This window comes from Schistocerca nitens, chromosome 1 (assembly GCF_023898315.1).
Source record: "Schistocerca nitens isolate TAMUIC-IGC-003100 chromosome 1, iqSchNite1.1, whole genome shotgun sequence".
Taxonomy (NCBI): domain Eukaryota; kingdom Metazoa; phylum Arthropoda; class Insecta; order Orthoptera; family Acrididae; genus Schistocerca; species Schistocerca nitens.
This window is the reverse complement of record NC_064614.1, coordinates 548,256,950-548,280,649: the sequence shown is the minus strand read 5'-3', so window position 1 is coordinate 548,280,649 and position 23,700 is coordinate 548,256,950. Positions and strand designations below refer to the sequence as shown.

The 23,700-nt window shown below is 36.1% G+C and overlaps 1 protein-coding gene across 9 annotated transcripts in view; it reads left to right on the top strand.

Moving 5' to 3' along the window:
* Positions 1 to 22,493, top strand: part of LOC126254159 (protein held out wings) — a 444,686-nt gene extending 422,193 nt beyond the window's left edge. The window contains exons 4-8 of one of the 9 annotated variants that reach the window (XR_007546035.1): positions 5,561 to 5,701; positions 9,957 to 10,083; positions 10,300 to 10,623; positions 13,248 to 16,124; positions 19,355 to 22,493. Coding sequence is in view for 8 of the 9 variants with exons in the window: in XM_049955289.1 (XP_049811246.1) it covers positions 5,561 to 5,701; positions 9,957 to 10,083; positions 10,300 to 10,623; positions 16,026 to 16,102 (669 nt within the window). In the remaining variant the exon portion in view is untranslated. Of the gene's footprint in view, positions 1 to 5,560; positions 5,702 to 9,956; positions 10,084 to 10,299; positions 10,624 to 13,242; positions 17,391 to 19,354 lie in introns of those variants that run through there. The other 8 variants (XM_049955289.1, XM_049955293.1, XM_049955294.1 and 5 more) reach the window with 8 other exon arrangements.
* Positions 22,494 to 23,700: the final 1,207 nt, after the last annotated feature.

Genomic DNA, 23,700 nt, shown 5'->3' with positions numbered 1-23,700 from the left:
ACGATTAAAGTAGCCCTGCGGGTGTAACTAATGGAGTTGGAACCAACGTAGCAGAGATTTGGCCACCGCAAGCGCCGAAAGGCAAACTGGTAGCTGCTCGGAGTGGGTGTCTATGTTTAGCAGGGCGCCTGGAACAGCCTTTCCTGCCGTGTCTGACAGCCACACCAAAATAGCCCGCGCTGCTCCTCCTTGTAGCAGTTCCCAACATAATACAGTCTGCATGGGCAACTGGAGCTGCTTCCTTGCAGGACGAGTTTGAGTTAATGAATTCTTCAGTAGAATGAGGGCTTCAGATTAAATGCCAACCAGATCTGCTTCCGTGTTTTCCATAATACTCATATCCTTTCCTTCATTATTCGTCCGATTGTTGAGCACAAGACGGAAATTTCTGCTCATGAAAGCGAAATATGTTTTATAAGTAAAAACACTATCATTTATTTCATCTAACGTTTTTGTTTTCCTCAGTGAGTCTGTTCCACCACAAAATGCAGTTCTGAAAGGCATAATTAAGCTCTTCGTTGGATTCTGATCATTTCCTGAAGTGCGAAATTTGGTGGGAATTGGAATGTGCCAAATCATGTAAATGTTTCGAAAAGATTCGTAAAATATTTGTACCTCAGTTTGCGATAGGACCATTCTTGTGCATTGTTTTCATCCAGTCGGTCCTCAAGACTTGGATAGTATTACGTAGTTTGCTGTTTTACCCTTTCCAAACACGGACATCTACATAAATTTATTAAGGAGGAGCAGCAGTGCTCTAAAATAACAATGGGTTTTCTATATAATTGAATAAAAGAGTTCTGGATCATATCATGCACCACTTAATATTTGATTTAAGGTTTATTCATCTCACATAGGCAGTTAATTCTTTATGAAACACTTCACATTGCTGCTAAGGTCATTTTTCTGTTTGCATGTAGTCATCATACAACCAATGTCACGTCCATTGTGATCAAAGATTTTTCGTTGTTTATTCTTCCAACACATTCATGCAGTCAGTTTTTTGAGATGCTCTTTCACGCTAATAATCTTGAAATTAAGGGCAGTGGCTTCTGAATTGAACGACAAATTTATATACTCTGAATGAAACATGTGCAACACGACTACCTTTACAATTTCTGTAGTAATGGAATTATTTCACTCTTCAGATCAACTTAGCTTTATGGCACAACGAATATCAAGACAAAATAAAAGCTAATTGACACGAACTTCATCTGTTTTACAGGACTAAAAATTTCCATGTAGCTCTTGCGTAAAGAGTGTGAAAACGTGTGTGTGGTTGAATAGCGCAATGATATGTGATCAGAGGTTATTCACAGACCTCGTCCATGCTAAAAACCATGCCTTGCCAACTTGCCAGTTTGTGCTATGTAATTCAGTAAAACAACGTTAGAATGCTCTGTGAACATTTGGATGAATAAAATGAGGAAACAGGTTTAGGATGAATGAATGTGAATGATTTACAGGTATTGCAGACTGTTTACCATATCATTCCATTTGTTTTTCTCATAATTTAACATAAATCATTGATTAACTACACTGGTGTGCACTCATTACTTTAACAAAATCTGTGCCAAAACACTGTAACTGTGTCAAAGCTAGATCCGTAAAAACAATATGATTATTGGGATATGACAGAGCAATAATTATTAGCCCGTATGTCACATTGGAACAATATCTGATATGATTTTGGTTCTTTTTAGTATTACTAAAAAGAGCACCATTGTATATGTTTAACAACATGATGAGATCAAGGAAATAATTCAGATAGTTATGAAACAAAAATGTGATTGTGATGGGACACTGGAATCCAATAGTAGGCAAAGAAGCCAAGGAAAAACAGGAGAATATAGTGTGGTGAAAGAGACTGAAAGTGAAGGCCACCTGTCAGAATTCTGCACAAATGATGACAAAATGTTTTATATGTGGAAGAGACCTGGAGACACTGGAAGATTTCATGCCTATTATATAATTGTAAGATAGAGATTCAGAAACCAGATTTTAAACTGTATTACATTTCCAGAGGTAGACATGGACTCTGTCCATAATTGTTGGTTGTTAACTTCAGACTAAAACTGTAAAATAGTGGTAGAGGTTTGAAAATATTGCTTCAGTTGTAAATTTCTTTATTGTCACATGACCGGTTTCGGACTGTTATAAGCCCATCTTCAGGTATTGTAAGTGTGGTGTGGTCCCAGAACGCCGTGTGTACCAGGTGCGGTGTCAATTATTGAAAGTCAGCCTGGACTCTCTTACTTGTCATTAATAAGTTAGCTTTGTAAAATATAGGTATGCTGTCCTTTGGCCTATGAAAGTTTAGTCTCTTTTATGTTAAAATTTTCACGAATAGTAAATTCTAGCACAACATTATTATGCAACAACAGAAGCCAGTTAAAAAACTTTTCTAATGATATCTCATTCAGCCCTGTATATGAAAGGTTTGATAAATCACTGAAAGATCTGTTTTGAAACAAGGCCCATGGAATAGACAACATTCCTTCAGAATGACTGAGGACATTGGGAGAGCTAGCAATGACAGAATTATCCACGATGTGTGGTAGATAAATGAGATAAGTGAAATGCACTCAGACTTCAGAAAGAATGTAATAATTCCAATTCCAAACAAGGCAGGTGTTCACAGGTGTGGTCAGGTGTGCAATGTGGACTGGAGTACACTATCTGAAATTTTGAAAGTAGCAGGAATAAACTACAGAGACTGAAAAGCTGTTGTTCATAAACCAGATTGCAGTTGTAAGAATTAAAGGACACAACAGGACGACAGGGAGGCAGTGGTAGAAAAGCGATTCAAACCGGGTTGAGGACTGTCCTGATGTTATTCAATCTTTACATTGACCAAGCTATGCGGGAAACCAAGGAGAAATTTGGTAAGGGAACAAACTTTGGGGAGAGGAAATAAAAAATAAAAAAAAAAAAACTCTGCGGTTCACTGATGACATTATAATTCTGTCAGACAGCAGATAACTTAGTAGAGCAGTTGAAAGAAATGAAAGTCTTGGAAAGAGATTATAAAATGAACAACCATTAAAGTAAAATGATGATAATCAAACATAGTCAAATTAAACGAGCCAGTACTTGAGGGAATTATATAAGGAAATGATACACATAATGTAGAAGATGAGTTCTGTTATTTAGGAGCAAAATAAATGATAATGGCTGAAGGAGGGTAGATACAAAATGCAGATCGGCAGTAACAAGAAAAGTATTTTTGAAAAAAAATGAATTTGTTACCATCTAATATAAATTTGTGTGTTAGGAAGTGGAATCTAGCCATGTATGGAACCAAAATGTGAACAATGTGCAGTTCAGACAAAATGAAGATACAAGCTTTCGAAATGGGGTGCCATAGAAGAATGCTGTATAATAAATATAATATAATAATATAAATATAATATACAAAATAAATAATATAAATTAATATAATAATTCTGAAAAATAAATGAGGTGGTCCTGGACTGAATGGAGGAAAAAATAATTTATAGCACAAATCGACAAAAGGAAGGAAATGATCGATAGCACACACCTTGACGTATTTGATACCTCGTTCTCTCTTCGGTTTGGGAATATAAGGAAGCACGGGGAGGGAAAAAAATGGAGACTAGCATCAAATCAGGCTTTGGAGTGAACTTAACGAAAACAACAACAACAACAACAACAACAACAACATGAGATGTCTGTAGATTGTCTGAAACAGAGACAATTGTGAATTATAGGTTTCACCAAGCAGTGTGCCATTGAGAGCCACATTTACTGCAGACCAGCAAAAAAAAAAAAAAAAAAAAATCAGGAGTTGCGACTAGTGTCAGTTTGTGCATGAAAATATAACAATGCCCCAGATGTTTAAATGTAATGGTTGTTAATTACTGCAAACCTTAACAAGCAGTCCATGACAACTTCTTGGTTCCCAAGACCAAAGACAATACCCAAGAGCAGAACTTTTCTTTGTAGATAATGACACCATGGCATTTCACAGCTTGGTGTAGAATGACATTTTCCCAAAAAATCTTTCATACGTAATTCTAAACAGAAAAGCTTTCATGCATATTTTGTAAATATTAAAAGCTTAATATCATATTTGTGTAATAAATTAATTTTATTTGATGTTGCTAAACAAAATCCCATGTGGTCTCACTGAACAATTATTAACAGTTGTAAATTATTGCCATGTTACAGAAAATATTGTACATTATTATCTAGGACTGATGGCAAGTGATTTGATGGTATGCCTAATTTTCCTCTAAGACAATTTGGTCCACAAATACCAAATAGCATTGGTGAAATTAGTGAGTCAAGTAGGTGATTTTACTTCATTCTTGTAGTAAATGATTCAGAGAATTGAGGTTGAGTGACCATGGTATGGGATCATGTAAGCCAGTTAAGTATGCAGGCAGTTCAGCTATAAAATGGTTGCAGATAACACCACTGATGTGATACTTGCCTTATAATATGGCATACAGTTTATAGTCCTGACAAATGTCTTTTTTATTTCCAATCTCTTTGCACTGCATTCACAGACATAGTTACCCATGCAAACTTTGCCTGAGACTTTGCCATAAAGTTCTTGTATAAACAGTTTATTGTAAAGCATTTTTTACCTTTTTTCCCATGAAACATAAGAACAAGATATTGATGAATGGAAGCATATCTTCAATACTGAAAAATGCTGTTCCTCCCATTGTTAAAATCCCAGTATTTCCTTTCTTTATGGAGAATAGAACACAATGGAATCAAAAACATACAAGTATTTTCTGTATAACTCAAACCTTTTGTTTGTGTATGTGTTTATTAAGCTGACCCACATTCAGAACTCACAGACTTTAATAAATGGGGTGGGGGCGTATTTGTCATACGCAATGAAGAGAGAGAAAAATTGGCTTTGACTCAGTGATTATTAACTATGAATAGGTGTTGGTTGGTTTTTTGGTTTTTATGTAGAAATATAGCAGCTGTTTGCTGTGTAACAATGGAAAATATTGCATAAAAGTTAAATTAGTAGCTGTAACACTGAACAACACAGATCTTGTCAGTAGCACATTAATGGCAATTTGATTTATTGGTGCTGTCATTGTCATCTATGATATATCACTCAGAAATAACTATCCTTTTTCAAGCTGCTCTCTGTAACAGGATATGGAGAAGAGTATATGAACTAGAATGAAAGACTATGGAAGTAAGTATGCTTTCCAAATCAAAACAGCATAGCTTATCAATTTTTCTTTTTTTCTTTATTGGTAGATTTTATTTGAAATTCACTCAGTAATACAGAAGTAATACATAGCAATCTTGACACATACATACAAGATGTTAACTGAAATAAAGATTAGCAGTACACAGTGTTTATTCTATCACTTTTTTGCACATTTCAGTTGGATGTTTCGGTACGTTCTGCATGAACATGAAACTGATTTTAAGTGTTTTACTTAATTTTTTTTAATCAGAATTAATTTTACCATTATATTAATAGTTTTTGTTCTTTTACCTATCTCAAATTACTGGCACACTGCCTGGAGGTCATGGAAAGTGAAAATTTACAAATTTTCAGGAGGAACTGAACCGCGGCAAGCCAAACTGGGAGCATCTAAATGACGACTTGCACGTGTTGCTAACTGTGGAAGACACAGAAAACAGGGCAACTCTCAAGATGCAGCGCGCTGTCGAGGAAGTGAAGAAGCTGCTCGTTCCCGTGGTCAGTCAACTCCGACTTGTGGGCCACTGCAGGCTTGCATACTCTGTTGCTACTGCTGCTGCAGCAGTGATATGCATGGCTCTGCAGTGTGCCCGTTTCTTGCTAGTCACTTTCTATATTGTAGCATAAGATACCACATAGGTATCTTGCTAGTCACTTTCTATATTGTAGCATAAGATACCACATAGGGTATTGCAATTAATAGCATTTCCTGTTAGTTTGACTTCTCTCATTTCATAACATACATTTATACTATAATTGCCATTGTGTACTGCTTCAGAATACATGCCCGTGTAAATTTGTTTGCATTACAATTATCACCATAAGAATAGAGCACTTTCTCTGTTTCATATTATTGGTAATTGGAGGAGACTTAATTGTTCTACATGTCAAAAAAACCTCATTATTATATGTGTTACAGAAGAGCTATAGAATATTGTCTGGAAATTTGATTATATGTGTGACACACACAAATGTAGCTCAAATAATGGAAAGTCTGAGTTGGAATATCAATAATATTATGAAAAGGGTAGATTGTTATTCATCATAAGAATGGCATGTTGAGTTGCAGAGAGGCACAATGAAAAGACTTACATTCTGAGTGTCTGGCCAAAGCCATCTTACGAAAGGAAAACACACACAAATTCATACAAGCAAGCACACTTTACACACATGACCAGTATCGCTGTCCACTCATCCGGAATGCAACTGTGTCATGTTGAGTGAAAGGAAGCAGCAATCTGGAGTGGGGGCGGGGAAGGGGAAAGAATAGCAGGGTATGAGTGGGGGGTGGGGAGGGGGGGAGGGGAAGAGGTTGGCACTGCCTGGCAGAATGTGCAGGCACTAGATGGTGGCAGGGCAAGGCTGCCAGGTGCATTGTCTAGTGGCTGTGGAGATGGGAGGGGACAGGTGGAATAGGAGCAGAGAAGGGAAAAAATAGTGGGTGCACAGTGAGGGTGAGGAGACGTGAATCAGGAAGAGGTGATAGGACAGAGGGAGTGGAAACTGTTGGGTGGAGGGTGTGGGAACAGTAGCTTACTGTAGATTGAAGCTGGGATGATTTTGGGATTGGAGAATGTGTTGTAAGGATAAATCCCTTGTGTGCAGTTCAGAAAATCTGGTGGTGGAGGGGGAGGATCCATATGGTCTGGGTTGTGAAGCAGCCATTGAAGTCAAAGAAGTTATGTTCAGCTGCTTGTGGTGTGATAGTGTTCTACTGTCCTCTTGGCCACAGTTTATGGTGGCTATTCATCCTGGTGGGCAGCTGGTTGGTAGTAAAACCAATATAAAAAGCTGTGCAATGATTGCATAGGCGCTGGTGGATGACACAGCTGTTTTCACAGGGGGCCTGGCCTCTGAAGGATAAGATAAGATAAGCCTGTGACAGGGATGGAATAGGAAGTACTGGGTGGGTGGATTGGGCACGTCTTACAGCTCTCTCTCCCACCGGCTTATGATCCATGTGGCAAGGGTTTTGGATAAAATTGACAAAGGTGTGGATTAGGATGTTGTGGAAGTTGGGTTGGTGGTGGAACACCACTTTCAGAGGAGTGGGAAGGATCTTAGGTAGGATGTCACATTTCAGGGCATGATGATAGATAATCAGAGTCCTGATGAAGGATGTGGTTCAGTTGTTCCAGTCTGGGTTGATATTGGGTGATGAAGGGGGAACTCCATAGTAGCTTATTGTTATGGGGGAGGGGGGGGGTGTTGGCAAGGAAAGGTTAATAGTGTGAGGGGATATGGTATGAAAAATCTGTTCGCAGACTAGGTCTGAGATATAGTGCCGGTGGAAGCCTTTGGGAGATATCAGCATTCTGGGCAAGGGAGTTCTTGACATTGCAGATTTGCCACTCCCTGGGTGGCCAGGCTGTTCGTGAGTCCTAGTATGCAAACAGATTTCATTTCCTGTGTCATATCCCTTTGCACCCATCCCCCCCCCCCCTCCAGTTCTCGCACCATCTGCAATAAACAGTAACAAAGGAGTGCCTGTTTTGTTACTCAGAACCACCCCAGACTGGAACACCTGAACCACATTCTCTGTCAGGCCTTAGATTATCTATCATCATTCCCTGGAATGAGGGATGTCCCGCCCATCCTTGTGTGATGGTCCATCACCCACCAAACCTCCACAATACCCTAGTCAATCCCTATACTGCTACTAATCTCAACCCCTTGCTACATATCCCTGTGGAAGACCTGACCAATCCACCCTCTGAGCCCTTACTGCTCCAGTCCTATCACAGGTTGATCCTGCCTCATCAAAGGTCAGGCCACATGTGAACGCAGCCTTGATGTGTACCAGCCATGCTACAGTCATTGCACAGCTTTTTGTATTATGACTATCACCCAACTGTCTACCAGGGTTAATGGACACCACAAACTGTGGCCAAAAGCAAAGTGAACACCCTGTGGCACAACATGCAATGATCATAACATGCTTGATTTCAATGGCTGCTTCACAACCTGAGCCATCTGGATCCTTCTCTCCACCACAAATTTTTCTGAACTGTGCAAGTAGTAGTAGTCCTAACAACATGTTCTCCACTCCTGAAAACATCCTGGCCTCAACCTATGGTAACCTGTTGTCCCCACATCCTCCAATCAACAGTTACCACCTCCTCTATCCTATCACCACCTCCCAATTCATGTCCTCTCACCTGCATTGTGCACTACTTTCTGATAACGCACCTGCTGGCCTTCCTCCCTTCTCTACTCTTCTCATCTCCGACTCCCCCCTCCCCCTCTCCCTCCCCCCCCCCCCCCCACACAGCCTTCTGACACTGTGCTTGGCAGCTCTTTCCTGCCACCATCTAGTCTCTGCTCACTTCACCAGGCAGTGCTGACTTCCCTCCCTCCCTCCCTCCCTCCTGTGCTCTTGTTATCCCTTACCCTTCCCCACCCCACTCCATATTGCTGCTCCCATTCAACATGTCACAGTTTGTGTGCAACTCAACATCTCATTTTTATGGTGAATAGCAATCTATCCTTTCTGTAATATTGTTGAGAAATGAGGACAATTTAGAAATAATATCTAATCTCAAGTCTACAATTGCAATTTGATGTTTTTGTTTAGAATTTCACAGATGATTTAACTTTTATCTGTTATTTCCCCTCTCTTTAATTTCCACAGACAAATACTGAAATATTTGTGTAAAGCATATCCTGATCAGTTCACTACCCACTTCATTTTTATGAATTTATTACATGTGTAACTGTATATAGTAACATGGAAAATTACACCGAATTATACCATAGAAAGAATGCTGTGCATCCGAATAGCTGATGGGTGGATTAAGTTTTGATTGGGAGGAGGACTGGGGAGTTTAACTTTCCATTCTTCTCTTTGATATAGAGATTAGACATTTTTGCAATATTCCGTTATTTTCAGTAGGAAACAGAAGGAATATTGGAGACTTCTAATTTAGTAGCTATAACGGCATCACCATATTATAAAATACTCATCTGATGCAGTTAGTTTCAACTTGATAAACAGTGCAGTAGATGGAATCTTTCTACAACAATAGCATCCATATCCCACCCTCTCACATTTTTCGCAACATTATTTTTCTTACTTACAAAGTGTTAGAAAAATGGAACAGCTTTAAAAATGCTCACTATTTCAAAGCAAAATTTATTCTTATTGAATATCTAACAATGGAAAATCGATGGAATGTAACAATATAATGAAATGCTACACACCATATAGGGGAAATGCAAAGTCACAGAAAGATGCAACAAAAAGACTGTCAGAAAGTTAGCTTTTGGCCAACAAGGCTTTTGATAAAAATGCTAAAAACACACACACACACACACACACACACACACACACACACACACACACACACACACACACTTTTCACACACACATGACCACAGTCTGTGGCAGCTGGAGGCAGAAGCTGTGATCATGTGTATGTGAATTGTGTTCACACGTGTGTGTGTGTGTGTGTGTGTGTGTGTGTGTTTATTGGGGGGGGGGGGGGGTCATGCGTATGTGAGTTGGATTTGTGTGTGCGTGTGCTATGGCCTTGTTTGTCAAAAGCTAACTTTCCGACAGTCTTTTTGTTGTTCCTTTCTGCGACTCAGAACCTCCGTTTATTGTATATCGTCCATATGTTTCAGTATTTGTCTGTAATCACTCTTGCTGAAACAAACTACGTGCAGTCCTCTGCCTGCCAAGCTTATACTAAATGCTATCTATGCATGATGGTATACAAGATCTTGTCTTGACAGTAGTCTTCATTCGCAGCAGGCTGATGGTGAGGACGAGCTGAAGAAGAGGCAGTTGATGGAGCTTGCCATAATCAATGGCACATACCGTGATTCCAGTGCCAAGGCAGCAGCTGCTGCAGGTGAGATCGCGGTCTTGACAGCAGGTACTCATATGCATTAGCTAAACTGTTATTTATGTATAATGAAAGATGGTTTCTTCATTCGTGTTTATTTGTTTTGATTCATTTAAGTATTATCAAAGTAGTTTATTTAAATAGGATAATGTTCCACTTGTAAAATTCCTACACCATGACATTTGTGTATGTATGAGCCATCACCATAGGACTGTGTGGCTGACCGTTTCGTCACTTTCGTTCCAGCGGCATGTGACGAGGAGTGGCGCAGACTGACAGCCGCAGCAGCTGCGGAGACGCAGCGACTCTTGTCACCGGGGATGCCGACCCTGACTGCACCGGGAATTCGTGCTCCTGCCACGCCACTGGGTGCACCACTCATACTGTCACCTCGCCTGCCTGTGCCAACTACAGCTGCTTCGGCACTCCTCAATGGCTCTGCTGGCCCACAGGCACCATTACTGTCACCTCATGACCCGCACGGCCTCATCTACACGCCATACGCAGACTATGCCAACTACTTGGCTGCGTCGCCGCTGCTGACAGAGTACGCCACGGCTGACCACACGGGTGGGTTGTTTGCACGTTGACCCCACCTCACGCTACCGCACTGTTCTCTCCGTCCTGGCCGGGCGCTGGTCTGCCGGCCTTTACCCGGACGTGGGCCGGCACTTTCCATCTAGTCCTCGTTCCCTGCCAAGTTTCTTAAGATTGTTCTTCTTGAGCCATTGGAGACACTTGTCTCTCTTCTCCTTCCTATCTGTTGTGCTAATACTCTATTTGTTTTGTACCTATGTTTACTCTGATATGAGAGCTGTTTACACAGCTTTGGTCCATTCTGTGCAGAATTACAGCTAAAACAGTGCTGGAAAACTGTTGGATATTTAAAGAAGAATTTTTGCTAAACATCCTGCTATTTGATGCTGGTGTAAATCTGAACAATTCTCTTTTCTGTTGGAGTGAATATTCTAAAAAATAACTAGCTGTCCTTCCTGATTTTCTCACACTACTTAACAGGATCATTTGTTTCATGCTGTGTTCTGTACTTCTGTTTTATAAACATTTCTTTAATCTGCAGGACAACTGCCTCTTCTTCATAGCCCATATGCCAGCCAAAATATTGATTTGGTTTCCTTTTATTTCTATTTTTTGTTCATAAAAATCACATTTAGGCTTGAATCTGAACAATTTACTAAGCTTACTGACTATATGAAAATCGTGTAGCATGTAACATATTCGCATGCACTGTCTTGCTCTGCTAACAAGTGTCTTCAATATTGACAGGTGCTTCCTTTCATTATGGGTCAGCAGTCAGTATTTCTACAATAAACCCATTAATTGTTGTGAGTTGATAGTAAATTTAACTTGGCCCTCTCTCTGTTACTGTACATTTCACAGCAGGTTAACAGTAAATGGTTTCTCTTCTGTGGTGACTTGCTGTTATGAGTTGAAAGTCAGAACTAGACTGCTTTTGAATGGTGCATTCTCCATGAGTGGCAAGCACTCACAGTGTCTCAGTTCTACCCAAATATTATTAGCTAGGGAATTGGGGGCTAACATTAAGCGTAAATGATTGAGACATGAGAACAATGGAAATGTGCTTCTTTAGTGAACATGTACCTAGAATTCATATACTATTATATTATATCACTCGTGATATTGAAGTATTGCTTTAAGAAGCTACAATGATCAAATTTTTATCATAGGTAGATTCTGTTGTTCTGTAATTTGTACAGAATGTTCTACAGTGCAATTTAAAATGTGAATTGTCATGATCAGTAAGAAGTAGGAGTATTGCAAATCATATAAAGGTGATAATGTATTTATGACTTCACTAATTACCGGTGGTATGTTTATGTAGTCATGTTCCAGGAACACCATGAGTATGAACTTAAGTTTTGAACTGGTTCTACATTTGTTTATTGTTTTTGTATTAAGCTGCTTTAGAATATCACCATATTGTGTATATGACATTGAATATTATATTGGATATTCTTCTGGGATAGTCATTTATGTAGTCTTTATTTTATTTTGATATATACATTTTCTTCTATTTATCATGTTCTTTCATACATACATTTTAATGCATTTATCATTTCATGGTTATTTCATTCGCATTTCATGTTTAGTACCTGGAATAGCCTAGAGATTTTGATATGAGGAAAGTCTCATTAATCTAGTTTTCATTATGTAAGTTATTTCAGGGAAGTACTTTAGATACTTCAAGTCTTCTTACATTAAATTGTTTTGTAGCTTGTGACAGTGCAGAGCAATACACATATGAACAGAATACTGTGAAGTATTCCAAATATTCTGGAAGAGAAGTTTCTCTTACTCTCCTCACACTCTTTGAGCTGATAAAATCAAAATATGACCCATTCATATATCTTTATACCTGAACTGGTAATAATAATTTCCTTCTGTTGCTTCTTCTTGCCACATTAGGTACAATGGTTTTCTCCAGTTTACTCTGCCCTTTGTTGTCTGCTTAGACAACCTTAATAATAAAAAAGGTCCAAAGTACAGCAGCTGCAGTATTGTCCTTAGTTCTCATCAAGCAGTCTACTTAGCTTTTGGTACTTAATTTCAAAGTACCAATTGCATTAAAAAGATTTTCCATAAACATTCATTAATATAATTGATTCAGTGTTTTTGGTAATAAGGAGTGTACGAGCATGTTATTCACAAAGCCTACTGCATAAGTGCATGAAAGTAAACTGGAGGCCAAACGACTACTGCTGCAAAATTTTGTTTTTATGTACAAATGTGATGTTTTGGGAAGCTCTAGCAAGTATATGCTTATGGGCAGTGATCCTTTTAACATACTTTGAAACATTACTGAAGACAAACTTCATGTTTGTCTCCAAATTTTGAATTAATATCCTGAAATTTGAGGATGCCTGTCAATTACTACAGTGTTCAAGCCTGCTCTGCAAGCTGTTTTGTTGCACTGTCATTCTGTCTTTTGGATTTGATTTTTTGCCATAACTGGTTGGTAGAAATGAATATTCTTATTCTTATTATTGTTATTAAAGTGCACATTGCTGTTTGCTCAAGATCATTGTGATGAAGTGCATAGCTTTAGCATAGGTTGTTTAGCCTCCAGTTTTGAAGCAAATTTTATACATTGTTGTCTGGGTGTTGGTATGAATTATGGACATTTGTCAAGATATCCATTGGTCATTCCAGAGCAGCGGTGGGTCACGGTTGGGGTGTAAACCACTGGTTGCATGCACGATGGCCAGACCATCGGTAGCCGTTGGTTGTTTGTGCATTCACGGCAACAGGAAAGGGAGAAAAACCATATGCTGCCTCAACTTGGGACAACAGCTTTGACCATGTTATACTATCAACCTGACCAGTTTTTGTAATTGAAACAAAGCTTAAATTTGGGTGCTTGTGTTTCATATTAGCTTTTGTCCTGTAGAGTGAATTAAATTATTAGTGTATTATAGATTACGTGTATTTCACACATGCACAAGGATTTATATGTTTAAAAAGTGGGGAAATGATGCAAAATTACTTGTTACTGTTCATTCCCAGAACCAGTTATTTGTTTGGCACAGTAAAGATGCAGATAAAAGTTGCTGCATGACATTTAAATGACACTTTTGAATATTATTACACTTTCTTCCACCACTGCAATTAAACAATTCTTGAAGTTCGATCTGACAGGAAAGATAGTTTAACATGGTCTTTTTGATATAAAACTATATTGCCTTAATTTCTATTGTAGACATACTTTTAACCAGTTGACATAGAATACAATACTATGTTCATAATGAATGAACTGAAGTTTATGTACTTTTGTAAACTTATTACATTCGTTAGCCATTATGTTGCATATAGGCCAAGTGTAGATGTGTGCTTAAATTGGTAAGAGGAGTAGAATGACTGATGTTTGAATGAAATGTTAAAGGAGAAAGGGAGAGTAACATCACCACTTTCACATCACATCAAAAGTGCTAAAAATGATGCTGTGATATATTATCCCAAGAATTTGCATACTTTTAAAATGAGTATATTGCAGATTATTTGCTTGCATACAAAAAATATATTTTAAAACTTCTGCAAATCAGAAATTCACATACATGCAGTCATACTGTATTAATCATTATTTGTATGCTTTAAGATTAGTACTTTGTTCTTTATTGCCAAAGTGGTGATTTTCTCTCCTCTTACTGAAAAATGGTGTGTATTTAATAAATAGTGTTGATTTGTTGTTATTCATATAAAACTGAAAAGGAAATTATGGCTTTATCTTTTTTTAAGCATGTTAGAGTCATTATATGTGCTGCTCTGCTCTGTATGGGTACTTTGAAGGTGTGATATAGTAGTTTTATTATTGCGATATTTGCATGTGTGTGCAAGATGAATGAATGTGATTTTAGCTTCTTGATTCATATTATAGCTTTTTTGTTTGTTTAAACTTGTGTGCTATGAGAATATCTTTAGTGAAGGTGACGGGCTTGCAAAGTATTGTACTGAAATGCATTGAGTATTAGCTGCTTCATTAGTTATATTGGTAGTGTATACCAGATAGAGGTGGTGGTGATCATTAATCTCCTAGCTGCTGTAATAAAATTGAAGTAACACACAATATCTTCATACATCTGATAATGAACAATATAGTCTTTCAATTAAAGTTTATCATCTCCTAATGGTATTACATTCACAACTGATAAATGTGAGACTACATTAAAACTGCATAGCTTTCCACTCTTTCTAACTTTATAGGGACCAATTAGTGCGAGTTCCATTTCTTATATCTAATTAAATATCTTTAACAATAAATAACAGGTCTATAATTACAGTTAACCTCCTGAAGTAAGGAACTCACAGACTTTATAAATGAGTGCATAACTTTTCTGTAAACACTCCAGAAGCTGAATAACTCATCTTTTCTGTAGTTCTCCAACAGTTTGGAAAAAAATTGACTTCTAACGCAGGAAAGTGCATAACACTGACCAGTATTCTCCATATGATGGGTGGTACCATTTATAATGACACAGCATTACACAGGATGCATTCAACGTAGCATATACATATAAACTTCATGGGATGAATAACTGTCATACATAATTAAAGATGTTTTATAATAATTAATATTTAATGACAGTTAGGTGTCTGGAATACAAAATCGTGCATAAAGTATTCTTTAGATGATGTGTAGTTACTATTGAACTAATCTGAAAGCAAAATATAATTTTATCTACCTTGCTTCCTCCATAAATGATCAGTTAATTTGTTATTGAGTGCTTGAACACTGTAGTGCCATATAAATCTTGATTTGTGAGGTAGCTCATGTATTACTTTTTAAATAACTGTGTTATAACAAAATTAAAATGTATTTATTAATAGGGCAGCAATTTATTTCAAGAAAGTCAGTTCCTTTGTTATTGCCTCAGACACTGTGTATGTATATGTTTGTAGCTGTGTATAAAGTGTGACATGGTTATTCAGAAATCTGTTTCAAGTATTACATGTATGGAGAAAAAGGCCCATGACATAAATTAATGGAAGTTTTTATTTATGAGAGACTGAATTTGGGACTTCTAAGTGTTAATATGGCTGTATATTTGTAAAGGTCCCTTTCTTAAAGTTTTGCAGTAACTTAACAGTCGCAGTACTATGGTAGAGCTGTGTGTGTGTGTGTTTGTGTGTCTCACTGAATACAGTGGTATTCATATATTTTTCCTACTTTGCATGTAAGAATCTGTACTTCAAGTAATATCTTGCACAGTAAATATATCACGCAATACGTAAAAAAAGATGCATTTCCCCAGAAAAATTACACTGACCCTTTTTTAGTGTTTTATATAATTTGGTTTCATTGTTTATCTACTTGTCAGATGTGTAAATATTTGTATTCCATGCAGTTTGTTGCTTCCATGTTGTAGAATGAATTTCAGTACTACATAATCTTGACAAATGCTTTAAAGTCCATTTGTTTTGTGTGACCGAATGAGCAGGTGCAGCAGCTAAACAACGGAGACATTTGGGTCAGTTACGGGAACATCCCTATCAGAGGGCTGGGGCTCTATCATGAAAACCCACTGCCTGATGGCAAGGTTAGTTTTCCTCTGTACCTCTTTTAAATCTTTCTTGTGTTTTCAGTTACTGCAGTCATTTCATGCAATGTAAGTCACACTTTTGTCATTTGATGTTGAGGATAAATGATTATAGTGGTGCTGCACATGTCATAAACAATTCTTGCTTTTGTTTATCAACGCATTCTTTGAAACTGCTTCACAATATATTGTTCTACTGCATTTCAGTAGAAATAAAATTTTCAATCTGTTTAAAAACAACTTCCAGACATCTCAAATTTAATTATACCGGTTTGTTGCAAAAAAAGCAAGACTTCTTTATGAAATGTGTGTGAAGAGTCATGAAATGTTTACAAGAACACTGTAGAAGGATGAAAAGAGGAAAGAAGGACAGCTCTTTTTTATCATAGTTGGAGAAAAACATCACATACACAAAGTGTACATTTTATTTACGTGTAGTACTGGACTTAAAAGTCCCTAGTTTTTGGTTACCTTAGGGAAGTAGATAAACTGAGAACAATATTACAGTAGATTACTGTAGATTTCTATTATGTCTTTAGTACTGCAGCTAGTCTCCAGTTCATGACAATTTATTGCAACAATAAATGCTACTGTAATTTTTCGAATTCGGGAAATGTGGCGCCATTGCTTTCTTGAAGTGTGACAATCAGTAATATTTTAAAATCAAAATAATTATCGTTTACTTAGGTGTTTTAGTCATTCTTTTTTATCTTACGTTGTGTACAGAGAAAGTATAAACTTCATGATTGAATTATTTATTTCTTTCATATTGATCAGTTTTATTATTTTTATATTTTAACGGTTTATTTTATATATACACACACCAGACATACTGAGAATATTTACTATTCCTTATGTATAAACTTTTCATTGAGATATTATATATGTTTTGTAGTATTTCATAGTATTTTTATCGTATGGTTGTGATATTTTTCCATCATATGATACTGAATGAATGTAATTGATATGGAAGGAGTGTCATTGTTTTACGTCCTTCTTTCCTCAGTTTTTAATTGTATATAAGAAAGTGAAGTATGTTGTCCTGTTTTGTAAGGATATTTATGTTACGCCTTCATAAAAATGGGGGGTTGATCAGTACAGTTATTTATATTCTGTGTATTCTTTCCAGTTCGTAAACTATTTTGTATTTTGTTGATTTATGCTTGTTGTGGAATCATGCAATGAGATTTTTTACAATGGATTTGTATATGTTTAGTGCAAACAAGAATACCAGGAAAAAGAAATAAATAAATGAAAGAAACAGAAGTCAAACAAAGATTTATTTTTTTACTTTCACTCCATTCCTTTTCTTATTGACAAAAAAAAAGTCCTTTAGCAGCTTCAGTAATTTGACTGGCTGCAGGAGATAAATTTGGGGACCACCACAGACAAGAAAGAATCACACACAAATATGGCTAGTGCAACCATGGGATTAGTACACTTAAGCATGCCTACACACACACACACTCTCTCTCTCTCTCTCTCTCTCTCTCTCTCTCTCTCTCTCGCACACACACACACACACACACACACACACACACACACACACACACTACTAATGATAATAATTGTCACAGTAGAATCTACATATCATAGTGTTCTTTCCAAATTTTTCCATCCTCATTGTTTAACATTTACATTTCTCATTATGATATACATTTCGAAACAGTTATTCTTCATATCACTGTGTCATCAGTTCGTGTGGATCCATGTGTACATACATATAACGCAGTTGTTTATGACATGAATCAATACTCTGAAGATATTTGCAATTGACTTTCAGTGAGCACGTCTTGAAAATTTTTACATAAAAACTAAAACAAAAGACTATATATTTAGGGCATAATTTTGTGAAACAAATCCTAAAGAAAAGTCATCATCAGTAAACTGATACTAACAGTCCAATATATGTTTAGATAACTGCAGTCTTCCTTTTTCAGATAACTGTGGCTTTGTTAGTTGTTCGTGTCTCATCTTTGTTTATGTTTCAGGATGTTACATAATTAATACTTGGCTATTATTTAATATTTTAACATAATTAATAGTGTATTTACAGGCTTGGATTTCTAGTTATGGTTTAGAATAATAGTATGGGTTTAATTTTAATAATATTGAGCATCACGTTCATACTGTTTGTGGTGTTCAGTTGCTCAGGAAAATATTCCTTATTACCTTTCTAAAAGCAGTTGAATACTTACATATGGTAATTTGTCTTTTATCCTGATCTGAAATGCTTTGTATTACAAAATTGTCTTGAGAGTATACTCACTTTTGAAAGTTAATTTCTTTTTATTTATTAACTCTGGAAAGGCAGTAAATTGTAGATAGATATTTTGTACAGTCATTCTCAGTCTTAGATATATCTTACTAGCAAATTCATATTCATTTTCTAATTCACAGCACTTTTAAAAGGGGCTTTACATACTAATTTTTTGCCAGTGGGTGCTACTTCTGAAAGTCACGCAAACGAGCAGACCTGCACTTATTTGCTTTAAGCACACAATTGCGCGCAAATGTAATATGCTTTTCTTGCTCCGTCTCTCAATTGACTATCTCGTTTGCATGGCTTGGACCAGGACAGGCAGCCATATACTTCATTTTCACAGCACTGATTTGCTACAGCTGGTCACTTAAATTAGTGAAGAAGCATGGTTATCATCACATTGATTGTAAATTTTTAAAGTCTTTTCTCCTGAATAATGTAGCTAATTACTTTGCTAAATGGCTGCCTGGAATATGGGTGTGCCTATTTGCAGTCATGCATAAAAACTGGTACATCTGTTTTTATTGATGGCTGCATATTGGCTGCAACTAGTACCAAACTGTTTAAATATGAAGATTTCTCAGCTGTATGCTATGTCTGCTTCAAAAACTGATTTACCCGTGGTTCTAATTGTAACTAAGAAATTCCAAAAAGGTTATTCAAAATGAAAACAATGTAAATTAATTCACTGATATTTTCCCTCCAGAATTCCTATTAACTGAAGCTACATTGTGTGGTTGTGGTGTTGTAGACTTGTAATGCTGGATCCCTCTTCCACTTTTATACAAGTAATAACTGCATACAGCTGGCAAGTTTTCCACATATCAGTGAGCTTAGTCATGTTATCACTCTGGGGTTTAATGACCATTAAAACCAAAAATAATCAAACTTTTGACTATAAATATACTAACATTCTGTTTTCTCTTTTTCTTGTTAACCTGGTTGTCCACCAACTTTGGCCCTGTAGGCTTGGAGTGCTAACACTGGATCCCTAGCTCCCCTCGCCTCGTGTTACGTAACATCTCCGCACGCACGTACGTATGGTGGAGCTAGTTGCCTGCACTCACTACTTTAGGACTAACTGTAATCTGGGGCCTCACTCATTTACCCACACAAATGGATGTATGCAAGATTTGTGTCATGTCATATAATTTCATATACTTAAAATTTCATTCATGTAAATGTTTCTCTGCTAACATTTTAGAAAATTGGCTGTGGATTGTAATGTAAGAGAGCTTTTGTGGTTATTTGTATCAGTTTCGTAAACAAAAGTGAACTTTGGAACTGATCTGTTATATTCAAAAATTCTGAAAACTCTGTTTAACATCTTAAGCTTTTTGAATCGCAGAATCATTGAGTTGGTAAGTGAATGATGTCTCCCTGGAATATAATTTTTATCTGTTTACCCAGCTCATTGTAATTGTCTTATGATTTGTGTTAGTCAATCAAGGCTTACTCTTAATAAAAGAAAAAATTAATGTAAAAATATACAGGAAAAAGAAAAGAAAACATAGAACATGTTTCTGGCAAAACATTTTGATCTCTTATTGTTCTGTCAACAACTTTTCTTAGTATAATTTTTGTTGCTACCTTGTAAAGCAGATAGATTGGATTTCAAATAACTCTTTTTTTCTTTACTGATATGTTGCTACAATTTTGCAGGATTAAATTAGAAAACCATAGTAGAAAATTTGGTTTTGAATATTCATTTTACTCATATTAGGGAAATAAATTCAAACATATTAAATGTAATTTAGATTTATAATGTAATATTCCTTGTCAGAATGGTGACTCATGTTTACAAGGTATGACAAGATGATTAAGTTTACTAATGCATAGGATATCAGTATTTTTCATTTGGAATATATTTGGCAGCTTCTGATACACTTATTAGTAAAAGACCGTCCACAAATTAGTGGAATCCCATTTGCACAGACTTGTGCATGAATTGGTCACATGATAATTGTGCACTGTAAGTGTTAAGTTATACAGTTTCATGTACTTATATAAGAGTCTGATTATTTACATCAGATATAAGAGTCTGATTATTTACATCAGTACTTTATCATTGCTCAGCAATCGGAGACTAAATGAATGTGCGATTTTTCTGCTGTGAAAAAAGCAATATATCAAGATATTAAAATATTTCTGCATCATATTAAGTGTGCTACCATGCTGCATGACCTCAGAATTTGTTGCATTGCACTTCAGAGTTTAATAATTAGTCTGCACTCTGCAAGCATGCTATGTTAGATAAATTTATAAAACTTTTAAGAATTTTTTATATAAATAGGTAATTAATTGGGATTCTACTATGTTGATATTAATTTTATAGTTTATAAACACAGTTGCAATATTACTGTAATGGATGTGAAAAAATTCAAAATATTTTATGATGTAGTTGTTTTAATTTACTAGAACAGGCAGTGTGCAATTTTTGTTTCTTTTTGTTTGAAGAACGAGTAAAGTTGCAGTACATTGTGTGCTATTTCTAAACCATTTGTTTTGAGTGTTCCTCAGATTGTTTCATTGAAAATACTCAGTGAGAATAATTTAATGACATCCTTAAATTTTACTTTTTCTTTTTGGCTTGGTTTTTGGTAATCCCATCAATTTCTGTAATCTCGTAAGTATTTGACTTTTGGCACTGAAAGCTGAAGGCCATATTAATGTGGAGGTGCTGTGGTCATTTTGGTACTTGTTTCCACTCTGAACAAGTGTGATATGTTTCTTCTATGTAATATTTCTTTTTCTCCACTTTCTTCTTCTTTGAATATTCTTACTGAGTATTTTCCATTATACTTTATGTTATTATTATTAATAGTAATATAGTTATATTTTCAGTATAAATGTAATTTAGAATTTAATATTTTCCAATTTTATATTGTGCACAAGAACAACAAAGGTCTTGCAGCTTTATTGAAACTGCTGTAAGATTTTATGCACTAGACAGGTCAGTCTACTTAAGAGAATGCTAAAAGAACAGTAGCCAAGAAGCATCTCTGGTATATAGGTTACAATACTTGTTTCCTTGTCTTTATTAATCAGTCTTTTTATACAATGAGTGTGCTAACGTAAAGGTGCTTGCATGTTACGTGCACAAGTGGTGATAAAGTGCATTTCTTATTTGCAGTTTCAGTGTTCGTTTATATTGTAGTCCACTCAGTAACAGTGGTACTTTACCCTTCCATTTGTAAAAGCTTGACATTAAATGAAAAAGAAATAGACAGTACTTTTCACATAATTCATAGACCCAAATGATTTCAAGATCCCCTAAGCTGTTATCGCATTTCACTCCAAAAGTACCAAAAATACTGGAAGTGTTAAATCAACATGCACACAATCAGGAGGAGAAAAATAGTAAATTTCAGTGCATCTGAAACATACAAAGACACACTAATGTAAAGACACAGTTGTCAATAATAGTGAAGGTCTAGTGAATTGGGAAGATAGATGCTACTTCTTTTTTTCCCTTCGCAACAGCCTTTAAGAATACTACACACAAAAATTACCTAAGAAAGGTGATGTGTGTATTACATATATGTTTAAATGACTGGATTCTGTAGTTCATGTCAAGCTTTCATGGATTGTAACACACAGAGATACTATTAAATCTGTGCTTCATTTAATATATAGACAGTCATTAATAGTGATTTTGAATTAACAAAAAATACTTCATGAAATGATTGCATCAAATGGGAGAGCAGCCATTGAAAAGATTCTTATTGGGAAACCACAACCCATTACTGCAAACAAGGGCATTCAGCATAAATAATTATAAGTTCCTGGATATGTTGGTTTTGTCCAGCACAATAAGTTGCAGTCAAATATTAGGCCTAGAGTTATATTTTGCAGTATGTTTCCATGTGCCATATATTTGATGAATACACATTGTCCTACTTTATTGATATTTTACTTAATGTTCTGTCTCATGAAGAGCATTTCAGAAATTATAATTTAGAGGGAATGACATGAACATACTAAGGTACTTAAGAAAAGGGTTTAAACTAGATCTGTTCATGTTTACAAAAATTTATACATGATTATATGAATAAATTTTGTTATCTGTAAAATATGTGTTTGTAATAAAAGAGATTAATCCACAAGGAATAGAATTTGTGTATATAATCATTTATGTATCTATTTATTGACACTTACATAAAGACTGACAGAGCATTATTTTGAAATAAGACACGTCTGTTTGTAACATCTGGGGATATGATAGATATTGTATGGAAAGGGACAAGAAAGTGGTTGACTGTTCAAATAATCAAAATGTAACATCTGTTTGAAGTTCAGTAGTTCCACAACAAATATACTTCTGTGTATGAGGAAGAAGGGAAGGCGTGTGGAATCCGTTTCTGAACTGACCTGCAGACTAAAAGAAGTGTCAATCATTTATTTAAATATCCAGCAGTTATGTTTTGATTAAATTATTTTTGAGGTCTGACATTTGAATTTTGCTCCACAATACACTTCCCTTCCATTTATTAGTTCAACCCATGTAAAAGCAATGTTGTTTGTCAAAAACGTAAGCCTATAGCCAGACAAAATATTGAACTGCAGGTATTCTATTACTTTGTGGGTACAAAATTTCCTTACTCCTCTTTCATAAGTAGTGGATGATGCTTTTAGAATTACATGAACACCAAGGAATTGCTTGGGTAGGGTACCAAGATCCACTATTGTTCAGGGTAGCTTTTAACTTGTGGTATCACAATCCCTGCAGTATTGGAGCAAAAGAATTGGCAGTTTAAGCTAGGAAATGTGTAACTCCTTCTACAATCAATAACTTTAGTACAACACAATCAAAACGCCCCTGCTTCGCATAGGTAGCACTAAGTATCTATGGCCAGATGACATGCCTGTCATATTGGTAATAAATTATGTACGGAAACCTTCCTTGTGAATCAGATTGTCTATTAGTGAAAACTGTATCAGTACTCCTGCAATCATTCCTGAGATTAGCCTTCACGTACAGACAGAAACAAAATGATGCGTGACTTTTGATTCAGTAATATGTATAAATATTAATGTCACTTAAAATGTATAGCTCGCATTTGCTCTGTGCAAACCCCAGAGATGCCACAAATGTCAGTTTCTCTGGCTGTGGGCATTACAGCCTTGCATTGAAGATTTACAGCACTCTTTCAAAAGATATTTTTGTACTTAACCATAGAGCTCTGCAGGAATTTAAAAAAAAGGGCATGAATAATTTATTACAAATGAAATAAAAGTTCTCTCTCACACCTATTTTGTACTGAAGATGTGAGGATCAACAGCTCTTCAAGGAATCAACAGTTCAAATGCAAA